Here is an 18,039-nt window from a genome sequence, read left to right on the forward strand (position 1 = left end):
CGGTGCGCTACGCGTCCAGACCTCGTCCAAACACACCACTCGGTCTCGACCAAGGCATCGACTTGTTCACGTCTCGGTCGCAGACTATCTTCCTTCACATCCCCTCATTTCCAAGCACTTCGTTTCCTTGTTCTCAGCTACTTGGTTCTACTCTTTTCACCAGCTGACCTTCCTCTCAGGGGATCCCACAAGGTCCTTGACCAACTCTTCCCTGCCTGCATCCCTCCCCTTTTTTCTTTCACCGACCTGGTACCGCCTCGAGCCCATCCAGATCGAGCATCATCAACCCGCGCAAGCATTCACTTGCCTGTATCGCACCGGCCCGAGATCGAACCTCGATCAGTGCCCGCCCTTTCACGAGTTCTCGACACCTGAAGTGGGCAGTGCTGGCATCCGGTCCCGATTCGACCAACCTGTCGCGAAAGTCGTACAGTGGACCTGCCTCTTGCGATACGAATAATTTCGCATCCAACTCACGAGCCCGATAATCCCACCGACGTTCTTCCGGTTTTCACAGAGACGACTGCGATCCCGACTCGTTCTCTGTTCAGCCTGTAATACAGCGTTGCGATTTCCGGTACAGGTGATTCCAGGGTGATACCTCTACGCGGCCAAAACGAGCCTCGTCGTTCGACAAATCAGATCGAGCATATCATCTGATCCTTTCGAGTACTCATGTAAGGCTTCATATCCCTAGTATCCCTTTCTTTTTCATCTTGTTGCCCGTCGACGCGGCAAATGATCGGTCACTTGACGTGCTGGCACACGTCTTCGATTCAACACTTTATTCAACCCCTCTCCCTTCGTCGTGCTTCAGCTGCTAACAGTGTATCGCGTCAGCAACCATTCTTAAAGCCACACCGTCACTCGTACGCTTTGGCTCCTGATTCCCACCAGGCAAGCGATTCGTGCAAGAGGAACGCCTCGCCATAAACCAACCCGATCACCACACGCAAAGTAATGGAGATTGGCAATCTTATGGACAGAAGAAACACAATGGCCATGCAACATTCTCATCACCACCCTACTGGGTCCACGCCCGAACGTCAGATGCATCAGCTCCCCCAGTTGACCGCTAGAAATCTTCCCGAGCCGCCGATGGACCGTTCTGGCTCGCCCCACGGCTCCGAGCACTCCCGCTACTCGGCGCCTCGATCGCACATGGACAGCGTGCCCCGGTCATATCCCTCTCCAGTGCCTATGAACGGCCCGCCAATGATGCAAGCACATGCCCCCCCTCAGCACCAGCACCAGCACCAACACCAACATCACGCCGGAGTGCCCATCACCATGATACTGCCCGGCGGACCCCCTGATATGAACGCTGGGATGCATCATTACAAGCCTCCCGGTGTGCCTGTAGAGCCGCAGCCAGCCCAGCAGGTCAAGGCTTACCCATGTGGCACGTGCGGCAAGCGGTTCGCGCGTCGTAGCGATCTCGCTCGTCACGGTATGTAGCTGATCTATGCGTCGCAGACACCACGTATTGCATACTGACCTGTCTAGAACGCATCCACAGCGGTATTCGCCCCCACGTCTGCGACTACCCCAACTGCGGCAAGCAGTTCATTCAGCGATCCGCCCTCACGGTCCATCAACGTGTGCACACTGGCGAGAAGCCACACATGTGCGAGCGTTGTGGAAAGGTACGCTGCTTCTCCGTATCCTCCCTTTTTCGGGCTTTTTAAACTGATCTTTCACAGCCCTTCAGCGACAGCAGCTCTCTCGCCCGTCACCGCCGTATTCACTCGGGCAAGCGTCCTTACAAGTGCCCTTATGCTGATTGTCAGAAGACTTTCACGCGCCGCACGACCTTGACCCGCCACCAGAACCACCACACTGGTACCGTTGAAGAAGCTGCCGCCGCTACTGCCGCCGCGCTTGCTGCCCGCGCCAGCGTGAAACCGGGATCAACCCGCTCTGACGGCGACTCCATGTCCAACCGCGGTTCTCCTATGACCACTCCCTCACCGGCTCAGCGTACGCTCTCCATGTCGCCTAGCGCCGACCAGATGCAGCGCAGCAACGCCGAATTTGGCTACATGGGCAATACATCACTGCCGGTACACCTTCAGCGCGACATGCACGTCGGTAGCCCTGCGTCCACTACTTCTGCAGGTTACAGCAACGGTGTGCGGCCCACCTCGCACCCTACCGGCTACGGCATGGTGCCACCTCCCACACTGGAGCCCAATGTCGAGCAGCACTCTGGCCCTGGAAGCGCCGGTGGCAGCCCCCACATGAGCACCATGGGGTGGCAGTCGCCATCGCACGTGGCTTCGCCGTCGCACAGCAACAACGGCAGCGCCTACATGTACCCCGGAGCCTGAGCATTATCCCGCGGGCCCCACCCTTGGCAACCAGATGTTTTTCGGACAGGTTCGCCGTCCCCAGAGCACTGAGCCCCCTGCTGCGTCGTACTAGAGAAACGCTGCTGGAGATGAAGGCCACGGGCCAGAGTATGGGGAGTACCCAGACCCGCAGCAGTAGGCAATAAGAGACTGCGGCTCATAACCCAACATTTCGTCTCGTCTTTTTTCCCCATGGACACTGATACCCACGGCTATCGTCGTCTTTCCTTTGCGTCTCTTTTGATTCCTTTTTTAAAAATCTTCCCGGTGCCACTGCTTCTGGCCGCATTGGCTAGACAGGCGAGGCTGGGAAGGCTCGGTAAATACACTAGCATCCTTCTAATACTACGGCCGGGAAGCAGCGGCACACCACTGTTTGGGTTTCTCGGAGAGGGGGAAACGACACCACAGACGCGATGAGGGATGGCGAAGCGCACGCGCACGCCTGCCTCAGATGTCTACGGCTCTCACATTTCCTTTGTCGATTGCGATTGCTTTTCTTATAGACGGCGGGGAAGGCTCGGGAACCTGATGATCACTGGTCTTCTGTACGGCCCGCGGCACACGGGAAGATGGCTTTGGAGTTCCGTGTGAGCAAACAAAAAGAAAGTCGGAACCACAGCACTCGCACTGAAGGCCGCTAGCGTATCGCCTCGGACTATTTGACAGTCTCGACGGCTTGGATGGACCTGAAAGGAAGGCAGGCAGCAGGCAGACAGATAGGCAGGCAGGGCCAGTCAGGACAGACCAGAAACGGGAACAAAGGGAACGGTCTGTGCAGACAGCCAGTTCATGTATGCAAGTTGTATTGTAGGAATCACTTTAGACAAGAAACAAATCTCTTCACTTGCGAATCCAGGGTGCTCTCGGTCAGCGTGGGGGTGGTATATGTTGTATGGGATGGCAAAGATTAACGATGGTCGCGTCTGGAGACAAGGGTGCGCTCATCGTGAATGGCAGGGCCAGCATGAAACTCTTCCACTCGGCCTCGCCTACATTAGAACGATAGAGAGAACACAGGGGCACTAGGGCAAGTCGGCCGAATCGTCAGCAAACCATAGGATCCCCGATGCTACAAGCCGACGGAGCGTGCGAGAATCAAATCTCGTAGGTGGACCACTAATCTATGTATCTACCTACCTCGGTAAGATACCTAGGTAGCTGGTCGTCTCTGAGGGAGAGAAAAGAAAATGAACAAAGGGACAAATAACAATGGCCCACCTGCCTGACAGAACTGGCTTCTGACTGACTCTCTCCTCCAGGGATTCTCATAACAAATGCTGCATCGCGCTAGAGGAACGTGCGTGTGCATTTTGCCCTTGTCATTGCTAATGTGTCCAAGGTAGGTAGGTAGGTAACAACAGGCCCGCAGACCGAACAAGGGCATTTCGGGGCAAAGGGAGAGCGGGAGAACCAGAAAAGAGTGGGAGGGAACAAGGGCGCCCACACAGCTGGGGCCTCGACCTCGTGGGATGATCTCCCGCTCTTCACTACTGGATCCGGGCTGACGCCTAGCGGGCGCGCAGATCGACTTGTATCTATGTGTGGGAGCGGGATGCCGATGTTTGTGGCTCCATCGCTCGCACCTGTGGCTGTTATGAGTGGTGTTTGTTCTTGCTGGCTGGCTTGAGCTCTGCGCCTGCGGCTATTACAGTACTAGGTACCGACAGGGTTCGCCTATCTGTCTGGACGGGACAGGATCATGTAAACAAAAAAAAAAACAGCACAGGAGACAAACACTACAGAACAAGACGGGAAGAACCGATGGGACATGGAGAGAGGGCTGACGGCCAGAGCAGGTTGGGATTATGTGATTTGTGATCGATCCGTCGTGGCTTCGAGGGAAAGGGGGGACGGCTGGCCACGTTGGCGGGCTTAGCTTGGCTTTCGCTTCGCTTTCTTGGATCCAAGTGCTCGGTCCAAGGCCCTAGAATTTTCGGGACGCTGTTCGGGAGCTGGTGGGCTGAGGGAGGGGCTGAATGGCGACGAACAGACCAACAGTATGCGGGATTACGAAGCTTTCTGGCCTTCATATTTCTTTCTTTCTTTCTTTCTTTCTTTCTTTCTTTCTTTCTTTCTTTTTTTTCTTTCTTTCTTTCTTTCTCTCCTTGCGTGCCTTCCCTGACTCTGTCTGGAACTGTCATCTGCTGCATCACGGGATGCGGTGGGCGAGTTCCGCGGAACCAGGGTAGCAAGGGGAGCAACGCAGCAGTGCAGGGTTTATTTGGAACACAGCGATGCAGTAGGGTGGCATGTCGGTCAGAAAACGATGCAGCTTACACGTCTTGACTGGACCATGGACGTCCAGTGAGCGAGGAAAGCAGGCCAGGCCCTAGTCGTCCGTGTCTCTGGCGAACAAATCTAGATCGCGGCCGATGGAGTTGTGGTGATTTCCCGGGGTTCACGTCGGAGGTCAGCGTGAACTCGTATGCTTTATGGTTTGCAGGGCATGGTGCATGTCCATGGCAGGCAGGGGTAGGGCCGCAATGCAGGGCCTGGGGTCGCACATCGCCCAACCCATATCCCTTGCGCCCCCCTCACGGACGTACACAGTACTATGTACCAGCCAGCCAGCCAGCTTGGCGACATGTACTTGTAGCCTCGCCGTGAGATGCCTGTCTGGCGTGGGAGCAGCTGCGTGGGGAGGTGCCCAGGATGCCGGGACAGAGTGGTTTTCGAGAGGGGAGTTTGACTCGACAGAATCGACACGAGGAGGCCTGGACGCCTCCATGGCCCCGGGGGTGTGGGTGTTTTGTCTCCCTCCATGTTGATTTTTCTCTCGCTTTGGTTCCTGGGTTGCTTTTTCCGAAAGGGGGCTTGGGGGGTGGACAGGGTGGATGGAAAGGTGGGCGGGCGCGTGGCCGCCACGCTGGAGCGCTGGAGCGGCTGGGTTAGTGCATCGTACGTTTTTTCTTGCTCGCGTGTTTTTGATTTACCGTTCGGACGGCCCCCTGCGATCGGGACTACGTACTAATCGATCTGGAATCCCGACTTTCTTCAGCGAGGCGCGCGGGGGCGCCGGTCTGCTGGGACCAGCTAGTCCAATTCTGATGCTTTTCTGATACCTGATTGCTCTGTCTGGCATCCTTTCCACGAGGATGCGTCGTGGTGGTGCGAGATGGTGGCATCATGGGTCTGGGATTCTCGCATCCGCCTTGTCCCCTGCTCGGGCTCATCCCTCGTTGCTCGTCGCTTCTCATGTCTGCCTTCGGTCATCTGTTCTTGCCCGACCTCTCCTCGTGCAGGCTCCGCGAAACACCTGGTTCGGGCAAGAAAGAGAGCAACAGCCTTGCTCGAGCTTCCATGGGCGCGGCAGGGGCACTTGGACCCTGTTTCCTCCATGAGCGGATTCACCTGCCTTACCCTCCTTCACCTCCTCACCTTGAGGTAGGTACCTACCGACCTTACCTGCCTCACCTTAAGGGCAAGGCAACTAAGCCCAGATGAGATGGGAAGCCGCGCCCCTCCTGTCCGTTGACCCTCAATTGCCGGTTGGGTTGATTAGTAGAAGCTCGGCTTCCCGTCTTATATCTGGGCCGTGTCTGCCTTCCCTCGACGATGCGATGCGATGCACCTGGCACACGGCACATAGCATGGTCCCTCTGCGTTTGTGTTCTACATCGCCCTGCCCTTAGCTCTGTGGGCTTGATTACTTTCACCACCTTATTCGTTCAGAGCATCTACCAATACTCGATCTACCTACCTTAGTTCTTGCATAGGTGCCTTGCATCACCATGGTCACGATCCACATCGAAGTCGTTTCCGACACCCTTTGTCCCTGGTGCTACATTGCCAAAGCCAATCTCGACCGCGCCATCGCCCTGCACCGCGAGCGCGACCCTAATACCGTCTTCCACGTCGTGTGGAAGCCCTTCTACCTGTACCCCAACTTGCCTCCAACTAGTATGGCCCCTCTTCCGCTGTTCTGGTCCTTCACGTCTCTCCTGTCTCTGCCATGTCCCCCTCCGTCCTCGCCTAGAAAGCACGAGCCATTCTCACTGACACACACACACCAGACCAACCCCGAGCGCCCCTTTACCCCTTTGCGCCAGATATTCAGTCCCGCCTCACAACCGCCGCCCTGGAGGCCCGCCTGACGCTATCCCCGGCGTCCTTCACGGCCGGCACAGCAGGGAACTCCCGCCCCGCCCACCAGCTCCTCCGCCACCTCGCTCGCTCCCAGTCGTCCTCGCCAGCATCGACCCCATCTCCGAGAGCCACAAGCTCCTCAGCGCCCTTCCCGTCAGTCCCCGGCCACGGTTACGCGCAGCCCCGCGGCGCCATGCCTGCCTATTCCACACCACAGTCCCGCTTTCTCGACGCTCTCTACAATGCCTACTTTGCTCGATGTCTCGACGTCTCCGATCGAGAGGTTCTCCTCGAGCTCGCGGCGCAAGCGGGGCTAGACCGCGCCGACGCACATGACGTACTCGAGAGTGAGGAGAGCCAACGGGGGACGGACGAGGAGGCAGCGCGCGCGAGGGGCGAGAGGGGCGTCGCGGGAGTCCCGACCATGACCATACAGGGTCAATGGAGGGTCGGCGGCATGCAGGGCGTTGACTTGTTGCTGGGCGTTTTCGAGAAGGCAGCGAGGGGAGTCGCAGCTGGAGGAGCAGGCGGTGGCGGCGGCGGCAGTCACCACGAAGGGGCAAGGAGGCAGGGGAGTCGAGGAAGTGACATGTGGCTGAAGAGCATACTAGACGGATGAAGGCTTCCTTAGGTTTGGGTGGTACTAATTTTTGTCAGATGGGAGGCGATGGATATATGGTTTGATCAAAGCGTGGGGCGTCATTTGTAACATTATGAGGGACAGGGACATGGGGAGGGAGCTGTGGGAACACATACGATGCTTTGTCTTTTGATCATTGATACCTACCGCACCTGCTAGGTTGCACCGTCTATACATACCTATACACAGGCTTTTTTCTTTGCCTTTTAACCCTTCACAACGTGAAGAACACCAACCCAACGCCAAAATCAGGAAACGCCTGTCTGCCGTGTAGCTCATCCCGCAACCCGGCCATGCCATGGTAGCCCTGCAAGGCCTGGCAGGGGCGCCAGCTCATTTCTTGCCGCCGCTGAAATCCTTGAGCAGATGCTGCATGTGCACGTTGGTCGTCATGGCCGACCGCCGGTTCGCCCTCTTCTTGATCTTCTTCGTGTCGATCTTCTTAACGAGGTTCGGGTCGGCACTCGCCGGCTTCTGCCCGGCCGCGACGAGCTTCTTGACGATATCGTCGTTGCTCGGCACGACGACGCGCTTCCACATGTTTTTGAAATCGTCCTCGACCGTGTGGCGCAGCGTCGGGTCGTCGATGAAGATGTGCTTGATCGTCTTCTTGTCCTCGACGGTGATGATCTTGTTCTCGCGCTTGAGCTCGGCGAGCGCGGCGTCGCACTGCGGCCACCCCTCCTTGAGCTCCTTGTACAGCAGCGGCTCCATGCTGCTCTTCGCCTGCAGGTGGCCCAGCAGGCCGACCTTGTCCTTGATGCCGCCGAGCTTGCCGAGGTAGAAGTACGTGCCCGAGTCCCATTTCTGCTCCGTCAGCGACGGGTCGGCCTTGAACTGGACGACCGTCTGGTGCCGCAGCACGTCGATGATGCGCTGGCACTTGGACAGGCTGGGGTTGCGCAGGTGGCCCTCCTTTTCGAGATTGTCGATGATGTCTTGCGCCTTTTTCGGCTCCGTCTGCGCGCGCAGGTACTCGTGGATGTACGTCATGAGCAGGATGATCGTGTTGATGTTGTCGTCGCCGTCGACGGGGATCTTGCGCTTCGGCTCCTTCTTGACCGGCGCCGGCGTCGGCGTGAAGGCGGACGTCTTGACGCTCAGCTTGCCCGACGCCGAGGCGAGGGAGCTGCTGAAGCCGGCCTTTTGCTTCTCGAGGTACGACATGATCGCGGTTCTGTAGTGGCGATGAGGGGAGGGCCCGTGATGAGGATTTGTCCAGGAACAGGGGTCCTTCGTCGGGTGTGCAGAGGTGATGCACCCAAGGCGATGCGAAGGATGCCGCCCTCTCTCCTTCCTGGCCGTTCAGGAGAAATCAAATATTTAGACGGTGACTTGTCGGCGGTCTCTATTCCAGGTCTTCGCCAGACGATTGGTGAAACGGTCCGACCAAAGCCCGACTAGGTCGACAGTCCCCAAGACTCGGATGTCGTCCTGTTCGGCAGCTCAAGCAGCCAGAGAGCTTCCTCAATGCGCCTTCACTAACGCGCTGTCGTCGGCGACACTGGAGCTTGGCTAGACAGCAGCCTCAGGCGATTCGGGCTCGATCGTCTACTTGCGGGCTCGAGTAGTCGCCGCGTCGTCCTGAATGCGCCTGGTCGCGGGCGCCGAAGGGTCAGGCTGCTCGACGACGGGCTGGCGAAGTATTTTAAGATCGGAGTGCTGGCTGAACTTCCCAAGAGCGTTCTGGAGGAAGACGGACCTCTTCCTGCGGGCGTTGACTGAGTCGTGTGCGCTGACGGAGTCGCGTTCGCGGAGTGAGGCGCTTGTCGAGGCCGAAGCTAGGGTGGGAGCTTCTTTATCGTCGGTACGCCTGCGAGGAGCTTCTCTATCGTCGGTCCGCCTGCGAGAAGCTTTCTTCCGGTCGGCAGCTTCGTTGTCGAGGATGACTTGTTGCTTGGCAATCCTTCGAGCGATCCGTAAAGTCGTGTCGTGCCAGGACTGGCCGTGGTGATGGTTGCAAACTGTTCTTTCGGAAGGGTTCGAGATTGCCTTTCTGCTGGATGGGACATGCAGGTCGTCAGTGGGCCTGGACATGGTGCTCCGAAAGCTAAGATCCAGGCAGGGATCTGGGTCCTTAGTAAGCACCGTCTGTCGGCGCTAACGGTGCAGTGAGGGACGTGCACAGGGGAGTGGGTATCCGCTGCTCTGGACGGGTTGCACTGACCAAAGTCGTCAATTCAAGGTAATACTGGTCGAGTATGTTGGCGATGGTTTCTGGTGGTCTTTTGGTTCAAATTAGGGGACTGTCGAAGTTTTGCTACTTTTAGATCTACGAGAAGGGCATGTTATTCATTTGTAGGCCTGCGATCTACAATTCATGTATGGTTCATACAGTGAAATGTTGACAGAGGTGAGCCCTGTTTGACATCAACCATGATCGAAAGTCGATACGCATAAGTAGATAGCACCAACCGAAAGACAGGACATGGCCTTTAAACTGATCATCCACAAGTCCCTCATAAACTATTCTCATTGAGGCTGGTCAGTGAATCTGAACGCCATCTATCAAGTAATATCGCGGACAATGCCAATGATCCATAGTCAAAGCTATCGAAACGCTCAGTCCCCGCCATGAACGTACAGTTGAAGGCACTTGCAGCACGGCGCTCGAGGAGCGCAGGCGACTAAGAAGCGAGTATGCGGGATGGATATTCACAGCTCTTCAACGACATATGCTCGTAGCAACCATGACAGAACGTTGGCAGCAGCCTCGACGAACAGTCCGCAATCATCAATCCATCAAGTAACATGGTTATATTAAAAAGATTCTATCTCGCTGACGAGCGTCCCATGAAGCCGAACCGAACCCCCTCGGTGGCTTCAGAACTAGGAAACGCCTAAATCACAGCCCTCCCAGTCCGCCGCGACATGCGCGGCGGCAGCGACCTCCTGCGCTCTCCCGACAGCAGAAAGCAAGCCTGGGCCCCGCTGTCGAAGAGGATGCACATATCGCTCCACCTCTGCCGGGCCGGCACCGTCGTGAGTCCGTCTGTGTGTGTATAATGGTGTGTGAAGACATGATTCGTACAGAAGCCGCCCGTCATTTAAGCCGAGGGCTGCTGCTGCTGCTGCTGCTGCAGGTACTGGTACGCGCCGTAGGCGACGGCGCCGCCGACGAGGAGGACGGCGTACAGGCCGATGCCGATGCCAGAGGTGTCGGCGTTGTTGCTGGAGCTGGACGTGCTGGCGGCGGGCTTGTTGGGGGCAGGGTCGCCGGCCTGGCGCGGAGCACTGTCAGTTTCTTCTGCTCTTGGTTTCATCGCGGGGAGCGAGACCCGAGGGGTAACGGAGCGTAGGGCTGTCAGAGAAAATGGTACGTACCAGCCTCTTCAGGGTGCCGACCTCGAGCTGCGCAAGCGTGTCGCGCGCCTCGTCGCTGTGACCCACGTCCTCGAAAGCCTCTGTGGCGTCCTGGCCGCCGACGTCAAGCATGACCTCCTCGCCGCCGCTGTGAAGGGAAATAGGGGTTAGTCGGTGTGTGAGAGAGGGGCACGGCGCTGGCGTGGGGTTTTGCAGCCTTGGGGAAAACTCACGGGTGCTCGTCGACGAACTTGGTGCAGTCGTAGACCTTGTCGTGGACAACCATGTAGAGGTCGTTCTTGGTGTTGTGCTCGGCCACATCCTGGAAGGTGAATTCGGCGCCCATCTTGACGGATTTCTGACGATCTGGCCTTAGGCTCTTGTCTCGGTGATGATTCGGAGTTGGGATGCGAGGGCCGCGGCGAGCGATTAGACGATGAATCCGGTTTGTTCTTGCGACGAGCGACTGGGGCAGAGCGGGAGATCAGGCCAGAAGATGCTGTTCGGCAGGTTGTTGAGATTGATGGAGCTGGATGAGTTCGAGGGTCCTGGAGGAAAATTGGGGGAATTACCGATAAGCTCGGGTCGTCTAGGGTCAACAGATATTGTCCCTGTTTTGACGAATCAGAAGTGCTGAAATTGTTGATGTTGACTCCTGATTGGCGATAGAGCAGGGTAGCGTGGAGTCGGAAAGCGTTCGGGATTCCGGCTCCGCTGGGAAATTGCCCCGCCCCCGAGCCAGGAACGCATGTGCTTGGCCGGCCACTTGTGATACAACCACGCGCAACCCAGTGCGCGACGCTCCGTTGGCATCCAGGCCGGGAGTTGGTCCTTTTCATGTGAAGTCATCAATATGGCATGGTATTCTTCTTATTTCCGCCTTGTATCTGAGTCTCATCAACTGAGCGTATCGTCACCACCTTCTGCCTAGCTCGCCTCAGGCCACCTCACCGCCGCGAGCCGCTGCCACCGCCAATGTCCTGGCCTAACCGGTAGCTGGTTACCTTGTCCCACTCAATCTTCTGTCTCGTCACCGGCAGCTGTCTCCGCAGACCCTTGAACGTGCCCTCGCTGAGATTCGTGAACCCTCTGTTCAGCTCGTCCTGGTACTTCTTCTCTGCCGCCGAGATCTCCTTGACGATGCCGGCGCCGGTGCCTGAGGACACGGACGCCGTCGAGGGTCGGTCGGTGAGAAGGCGCACGTTACCGTCCTCGTAGTAATGGACGTCGACCTTGATAGACCCCTCGAGGGCACCCGATGCCGGGTCGAAGGTGTAGACGGAGCGCCATCGGCCGTTCCTGGATGATGTCAGCATGTGCGGCGTGAAAAAGGGGAGGGATCGTGGATCAGCCTTACCAGAAATTGTTGGGGCTGTACTTGTTTGAAACGATAACGACGGCCACCTTGGAGTCTTCCTCGATGGGGTAGACACCGTAGGCGGCGTTGGCAAAGTGCTCCTTGACGTAGGGGCCGAGACTCTTCAAGGTCGACTTGCTGCAGGCTGTCAGTCGTGTTTCGTGCGAGAGGGACATCCACGGAAAGCCCCTTACACCAGGTCAGATTGCGCGCCCTCGAGAACGTAGGATTGCACATTGCTGGCTTTCTGTAGCGACTCGTCAACTGATGTTCACCGGGCTGGGATCGTGGTCCGGACCTGTGTGGGGTGATCGAATGTGAAGCTCGAGCTGCTCTCGACGTCAAAGTATTGTCCCTGGCCGAGGGCGTTGTGCGCGCTGATGATAACCTGCTGATGTCCGTAAGCCAAGCAATCCTGCCAATTTCAGGGCGACTGGTGTGACGGACGGACTGGCTGCTTCCGGGCAGCTTCACGGTGATAAGTTGCTCCTCGTTGTACTTCTCAAAGGCGGGAGCGAGGTTCGCAACAATGTCGGGACTGTCAATGGTGAGGGACTTGATGTCTTGCACCGTGTCAGTATGCGGGAATGAGAGGTCGGGTCGTCGGAGGTGTACGAAGTACCTGCAATGACATCTGCGAGCTTCGGTCTGGGTCAGCTTGGCTGGAGCTATGAGGGGGAGGCTGCGCGACTTACCTCGCCGGGAGGGGCGCCCTCGACAAAGGCCGAGACAGTCTCGACCTCAGACATGGTGTATTGGGAGTTGTGCACGTGAAGTTACAAAAGCCACTGAGGATTGGAGGGCGGCCGATCTGGTTGCAAGGTCTGGACGGTTTGGTGGTAGAGCTCCCGTTGAAACGAGCGACAGTAACGTAATGCGGGGCATCCGTCTCGAGGGGCGCAACCACAACCAAGCTTGAGGTCACTGGTGTCTACTGGACCGAAGATTCGCCGGCGTCACTCAACTTGGTGGGGCCGACGGTAGCCACCTAAGGTACCTTATCCACAGATGGTAAGACGTAGTCTTCTCTTCTGCAATTCGGTGCCCCTGGCGTACGACATCACATAGCTTCGAGAATGTCAACAACACTGTGCCTTTATTGAGACCAACCTATTTGCCGGTCGAACAGGTTACTCAATCCTGACAAGTCATGGTCGTGCCTGGCATGGAATAATGGAGCTCACAGAACTCGCATCATGGGTGTAGCTTCGTTCAGATTGATCTTCTCTATGATTTTGTGCATCAACCAACGCCTGCGCAAATAACATTTCAGGTCTGCCGCTCCCCACCACATTCCTCCAGTTCCGTCAGTAATCCAGCACCCGCTTGATGTTGTCGTATATCCCTGTTCAAGATCAGCCAAAGTCTCTTTGAGAAACCCGAACAAGTCAAACTCACTGGCAACGTCTGGCACGTTGAAACGCTCATACAGCAGAGGCGTGTGGATGCTCCAACCAGCAACCCTCGCCACTGGCGCCTCGAGGCGGTTGAACGTGTCGGGGTCCTCCTGAATCGCGGCTGCCACCTCGGCGCCCGTGCCGGCGTTCACCATGGCCTCGTGCACGACAACGCAGTGGCCTGTCTTGCGCACGCTGTTGAAGACCGTCTCCTTGTCCCAGGGGTAGATGGTGCGCAGGTCGATGAGCTCCACGGAGATGCCGAGCTCCTCTTCAGCACGCTGAATCGCCGACATGCACGTGTACAGGGGCTGGCCATACGAAATGACAGTGACGTCCTTGCCCTCCTTCAGGATCTCGGCCTTGCCGAGGGGCAGCGTATAGGGAGCGGTGGGGACCTGCTCGACGGCGGCGCGGTAGAGGATTTTGGGCTCCATGAACACGACGGGGTCGTTGCTCTGGATGGCGGCGAGCAGGAGACCCTTGGCCTGGAGTGGCGAGCGCGGCACGACGACGCGTAGGCCGGGAATGTGGGTGAACAGGCTTTCGGGCGACTGGGAGTGGTACATGGCGCCGTGGCCGACACTGCCGCAGGGCATGCGGACGGTGAGACCGCCGACGCTGCGGCCGCAGGCACCCTCGCGGTATCGGTACTTGGCCGCCTCGTTGACAAGCTGGTCAAAGGCCGGGTAGACGTAGTCGGCAAATTGAATCTCGGCGACGGGACGCATACCCTCGGCGGCGGCGCCAATGGCAAAGCCCATAATGCCCTGCTCGGTGAGAGGTGTGTTGAAGACGCGGTCGTTGCCGTATGTCTCGGCGAGCTTCATCGTGCAGCGGAAGACGCCGCCAAAGGCGACATCCTCGCCAAAGACCATGACTGCATCGTCCTGGGCGAGGGCTGTAGAGAGAGCGTCGTTGACAGCCTGGAAGAGGTTCATCTTCTTTGTGGGGCCGGCGCGGGCTTCGGGGGGTAGATCGGTCGTGGCCAGCGCCGTCTGGGACGAGTGGGCAAGGAGGGACGTTGTCGCATAGTCTATCGGAAGGTTGAGCTTTGCATTGGGAGCATGGGAGGAGTAGTTTCGTGAGAGGAGCGTCAGGGACGGGGCGAGCGAAGATGTGAGGCAGGATGTCCTGGAGGGCGCCAGCGCTCTCCTGGCGGCATTGCGTAATGGAGACAGCTTCATTGTGACGATATGTCTATTGGAGAAAAATCACGATGGTGTTTCTTTGACAGAGTTGCAAGTGAAGGGAGTCTATGAGAAGAGGAGAAGAAGGTAGAGGGTGCCTGCCGAGGGGGTCGGTCTGCAACGGTGATGCTGTTTCGGCTTGTTGCGGCATTCGCGGGGCTGTCGAGGGCCAAGACAGGTCAATGCCTGCCTCATGTCGGCTCAAGCCCCAGGAAAGCACAGACGGGGGTGGGGCACAGACCCACCTGCCTCACAACCAGTGATCAAGGTACACACCGGCTTGCCCGGGAAGACTGGGCAAGCACTGTCCTTATTCTTGCAACCACCTGCCTAAGGTAAGGTAGGTACCTACCTAGTTTGGGTAGGTATCTGGTAGGCACCTACCACAAATCTACAGTGACCGAGTCAACCGACTGCCTCCACTTCCATCGACCACTTCCATTAACTATCTACGCATCTTGCCATATTTCCAGGGCATCACAGTATCAGCAGAAGAAACCCATCACCAACCCTGCAGTGGAGCGAGACCGTCCGCCTTGAGATACTGATTCAACTGTCCGTCGACTGTATCCCACAGTCCTCCGGCCTGCTTGCCATCCGAGGTGACTGGGTGCAGCTTCATTGTTTGGCCACCCGGTACCAATAGAGCGTTCTTGAACTGCTCCGGCTGCTGGCGGACCCGTTCCGCCGTGGCTGCAAAGAGGTGCAACGAGGCAGCCTGCTCTGCGGACTGGAAAACAAGGCGAGCGACCGCTCTGATGAAAGTACCATTGACCTCCAACAAGCCTTCGGTCGCTGTCGGGCCAGGGTGGACGACCAACGACAAAATGGGTAGATGGCTTTGATCAAGTGTCTTCTGGAGCTGCGTCGCGAAGACTTCCGCTCCGGCCTTGGCCACGCTGTACAGGATCATGTCGCTGGCGAAGACGAATCGCCCAAGAAATCGCCAGTGCCACGGGTAAGTAGAAACTGATGCTGCAAGCGCCGAGGGCGAGTCGAAACGCAGGGGATAGTCCTTTGGCAAGAACACTTGTGGAGCGTTTGAAGAGCAGGTGACGATCCTGACGTCGGCGCCCGGCATCTTGGCCGTCTTCTGAAGGAGAGGCAATAACCGGTTCGTCAAAAGAAACGGCCCGACGACACTATGAGATTTCCGTCAGTTCAAGGCTCTACGCCAAGGCCACTAGGAAGTGTCATACCTGACTGCCATGTGCTTTTCCCATCTTCCGTCCACAAGCTGATGGACCGGTGTGGCGGTTGCCGCGTTGTGGACTTGCGAAGGCCACTACGTCAGGAGCTGATGATTCTCTGATAACCCCACTGGAATCTGGAGCAACTTACCCAGAACATCGAGCCTATCAGCTTTACTACGAATCTCTTCTGAAACTTCGCTGATCCTTTGAAGATTGGTTAGATCGAGTGGCAGCCACTCAATGGCCCCCGCCGGGATATCGGGGTGGCGAGTCTTTAGGGCATCTCGAGCTTTCTCTGCTTTCTCCTCCGACCGGGTCGTGGCGAAGACCTTGGCTCCTCGTTGGGCGAGCCTACGAACAATTTGGAACCCTATCCCGGTGCTTTGCGATGTCAGCGAGATGCAAAGACGAACGCGCCCTCGTTCTCTCGTAAGAGTGTTCTACCTTGCGCCCGTGACAAGAGCGATCTTGCCTGTAAGGTTCGGCATGTCTTGCGCTGGGTTCCAAGTGGCTCCCATTGCTTGCTGTGTTTAGACACTGAGTTGAATCGCGAGTGCGAAAGAAGTCTACAGATGGATGAAGGTACAAAATGAACAAAGCCTGCGACGTGCAGAGGTGAAGCAGTTGATCTTGGAAATATAGCTGGGTCACTGTCCATCAACGGGATCTCTGGGGCTCGTGCAAACGCTTCGGACCGCATTGCGGTGATTACATTGTACATCAAGACGAATACTCGGAGTTGTGCGGATCTGTCGCAGAATGCGGACTCTTCCCTTGTCTAACCTTCAAGTCCGCACAAACCAAGATTCCACCGTGTCAGCCCCCCACATCAGCGAGTACAGATGGAGAGCGAACTCGTCGACCTCCGCAACCGACAGATCGCGCTTCGCCAATTGACGACTCGCAAGACTATAGTCAAATAGGGGGTCCTCTCCTTCGGCTATCGCTGCCCAGCGTGCCGACGTGGACGCGTCCCACAGCCCCGCGCGGCTCGTGAACAGAACGTCCCCCGCGCATGCGGAGCTCCAGTCTCCTCTGAGGCTGCGGTAGACCCCTATCGTCATTGCAGACACGAGCCAGGTGCGTCGAATTGACTCGCACATGATGAAGGCACGATGCAGCTCCGGGACCGATTCGCCTGCTGGTTCTCCGCTTCCCAGAGGATCGGCTTGCACGGAGGGGAACATGTCCACAAGGCTCGCTTCCTGGCTGGCGGACTCCCACAAGGCGAGTTTCCAGCGGTGGAGAGTCTCGATGAGGCTCTCCGCCTTGGCCTGGCGCGATATGGAGGAGGAGAATAAGGCGAGAATGATGTGGATAAGGAGAGCCTGGGTGCGGGCGAGGTGATCGGCGGTGGTGACAATCGAGAGCCCGTGGGCCGGCATCTGGGGATAGGAAGATATCAGCCGCATGACCAAGGAGTTGGCGATGCTGTCCACCAGGTTCTCATTCTCGGGGCAGACGCCCTCCGCAACAGCAATGGCGGCGTAGGCGTCCTGGATGCAGTCCGGGATGGCCCTGGCCGGGTACAGCTGGCGGTGGATCAGCGGTGAGTGGCCTTCTCGTTGAAAGCGCCGCACCCAGCACTGCAGGCCGCGGATGAAGTCGGAGAAGGCCTGCGGCGAGGGGAGGCCCTCGTGCAGCTGGTAGTGGTACCCGATTGTCCATGTCGAAGGGTGCGTAAACCATTTGAGGTTCTGACCCGTCGACGGCGACACGTTTGTGCCGACAGAGCTGGTTCCCGCGCCGGGTGCGACAGAGGCTGGTGAAGTCGAAGACCCGAACGAAATGGTACTACTAGCAAGGCCGGAATTGTGCGGTGCGTCATGATCAGCGTCGGGCATGGGCGAGATGCCATGCGGGGGCGATATCATGAACATGGTCTCATGCATGGCCGTGTGATGGCTTATGGAAGGCGGCTCTTGGCCCGCCACGGTGCCTTGATTGTCATCCCCGTGAACACTGGTGAATGCGGGGTTGGTAGACTCGGACTGTTCTGGAGCAGGCTTGCCCAATCTCCGTTGTTGTGCTCCCGGCCAGGCGCATTGCACGCCTCTGTCGATGCATCTCGTGCAGGACGGCAGCGTCCGGTCGCAGCGCCGCTTGCTGTCGACACAGGGGTAGCAGGACTTTTGCTTCGTTCGACGGTCCATCTTGGGGGGGGGGAGCAGATGCGGACGTGAGGTGTGCCGGACGTTGAAGGAATAGTCTGTGAAATGGGAGAGAAGTCGGGGGTCGCTCCGTTGCTAGCGGAGATGGTGCGGAGATGGTGCGGACTTGGTTCGGTGTGGGTCTCCCGGCATTGCTCTGGCAGATGGCGCGAGATGGACGCGGCGATCACGGCGTCTGGCTCGCGAATCGGAACACTTGGCGACTGGAGCGAGGGAGCCAGGACAACTGTTTCGGTGTATGCAGCCAAGCCTCTGATGAGATCTCGACGAGGGAGCTTGAGGTCGAAAACCGGCGCAGCCAATCCCTACGAGATTCTGTGTGGGCAGACTGCTTCTGTCTTGACAACA

At 57.7% G+C, this 18,039-nt stretch overlaps 9 protein-coding genes across 9 annotated transcripts; 2 read left to right on the top strand and 7 right to left on the bottom strand.

The window, feature by feature from the left end:
• Positions 1–996: 996 nt before the first annotated feature.
• Positions 997–2,330, top strand: VDAG_01569 (zinc finger protein; the record flags this gene model as incomplete). The annotated part of the gene is made up of 3 exons (XM_009650455.1): positions 997–1,450; positions 1,507–1,646; positions 1,704–2,330. 3 exons carry the CDS (start codon positions 997–999, stop codon positions 2,328–2,330), a joined length of 1,221 nt encoding a protein of 406 aa, XP_009648750.1.
• A 3,755-nt stretch (positions 2,331–6,085) lies between these two features.
• On the top strand, positions 6,086–7,059 carry VDAG_01570 (uncharacterized protein; the record flags this gene model as incomplete). Its single annotated transcript, XM_009650456.1, has 2 exons — positions 6,086–6,254; positions 6,368–7,059. 2 exons carry the CDS (start codon positions 6,086–6,088, stop codon positions 7,057–7,059), a joined length of 861 nt encoding a protein of 286 aa, XP_009648751.1.
• A 354-nt stretch (positions 7,060–7,413) lies between these two features.
• On the bottom strand, positions 7,414–8,247 carry VDAG_01571 (transcription initiation factor IIE subunit beta; the record flags this gene model as incomplete). The annotated part of the gene is made up of 1 exon (XM_009650457.1): positions 7,414–8,247. One exon carries the CDS (start codon positions 8,245–8,247, stop codon positions 7,414–7,416), a length of 834 nt encoding a protein of 277 aa, XP_009648752.1.
• Positions 8,248–8,631: 384 nt separating this feature from the next.
• Positions 8,632–9,117, bottom strand: VDAG_01572 (uncharacterized protein; the record flags this gene model as incomplete). Its single annotated transcript, XM_009650458.1, has 1 exon — positions 8,632–9,117. The coding sequence occupies one exon, from the start codon at positions 9,115–9,117 to the stop codon at positions 8,632–8,634; it is 486 nt and encodes a 161-aa protein (XP_009648753.1).
• A 1,010-nt stretch (positions 9,118–10,127) lies between these two features.
• Positions 10,128–10,729, bottom strand: VDAG_01573 (cytochrome b5; the record flags this gene model as incomplete). The annotated part of the gene is made up of 3 exons (XM_009650459.1): positions 10,128–10,301; positions 10,405–10,531; positions 10,617–10,729. 3 exons carry the CDS (start codon positions 10,727–10,729, stop codon positions 10,128–10,130), a joined length of 414 nt encoding a protein of 137 aa, XP_009648754.1.
• Positions 10,730–11,330: 601 nt separating this feature from the next.
• VDAG_01574 (F-actin-capping protein subunit alpha) lies at positions 11,331–12,489 on the bottom strand (the record flags this gene model as incomplete). Its single annotated transcript, XM_009650460.1, has 7 exons — positions 11,331–11,682; positions 11,741–11,878; positions 11,935–11,987; positions 12,039–12,128; positions 12,188–12,303; positions 12,363–12,381; positions 12,436–12,489. 7 exons carry the CDS (start codon positions 12,487–12,489, stop codon positions 11,331–11,333), a joined length of 822 nt encoding a protein of 273 aa, XP_009648755.1.
• A 558-nt stretch (positions 12,490–13,047) lies between these two features.
• On the bottom strand, positions 13,048–14,324 carry VDAG_01575 (2-oxoisovalerate dehydrogenase subunit beta; the record flags this gene model as incomplete). Its single annotated transcript, XM_009650461.1, has 2 exons — positions 13,048–13,085; positions 13,139–14,324. The coding sequence occupies 2 exons, from the start codon at positions 14,322–14,324 to the stop codon at positions 13,048–13,050; spliced, it is 1,224 nt and encodes a 407-aa protein (XP_009648756.1).
• A 505-nt stretch (positions 14,325–14,829) lies between these two features.
• VDAG_01576 (uncharacterized protein) lies at positions 14,830–15,537 on the bottom strand (the record flags this gene model as incomplete). The annotated part of the gene is made up of 2 exons (XM_009650462.1): positions 14,830–15,469; positions 15,527–15,537. The coding sequence occupies 2 exons, from the start codon at positions 15,535–15,537 to the stop codon at positions 14,830–14,832; spliced, it is 651 nt and encodes a 216-aa protein (XP_009648757.1).
• A 768-nt stretch (positions 15,538–16,305) lies between these two features.
• Positions 16,306–17,364, bottom strand: VDAG_01577 (uncharacterized protein; the record flags this gene model as incomplete). Its single annotated transcript, XM_009650463.1, has 1 exon — positions 16,306–17,364. The coding sequence occupies one exon, from the start codon at positions 17,362–17,364 to the stop codon at positions 16,306–16,308; it is 1,059 nt and encodes a 352-aa protein (XP_009648758.1).
• Positions 17,365–18,039: the final 675 nt, after the last annotated feature.

Source organism: Verticillium dahliae, genomic scaffold, assembly GCF_000150675.1.
Source record: "Verticillium dahliae VdLs.17 supercont1.2 genomic scaffold, whole genome shotgun sequence".
Taxonomy (NCBI): domain Eukaryota; kingdom Fungi; phylum Ascomycota; class Sordariomycetes; order Glomerellales; family Plectosphaerellaceae; genus Verticillium; species Verticillium dahliae.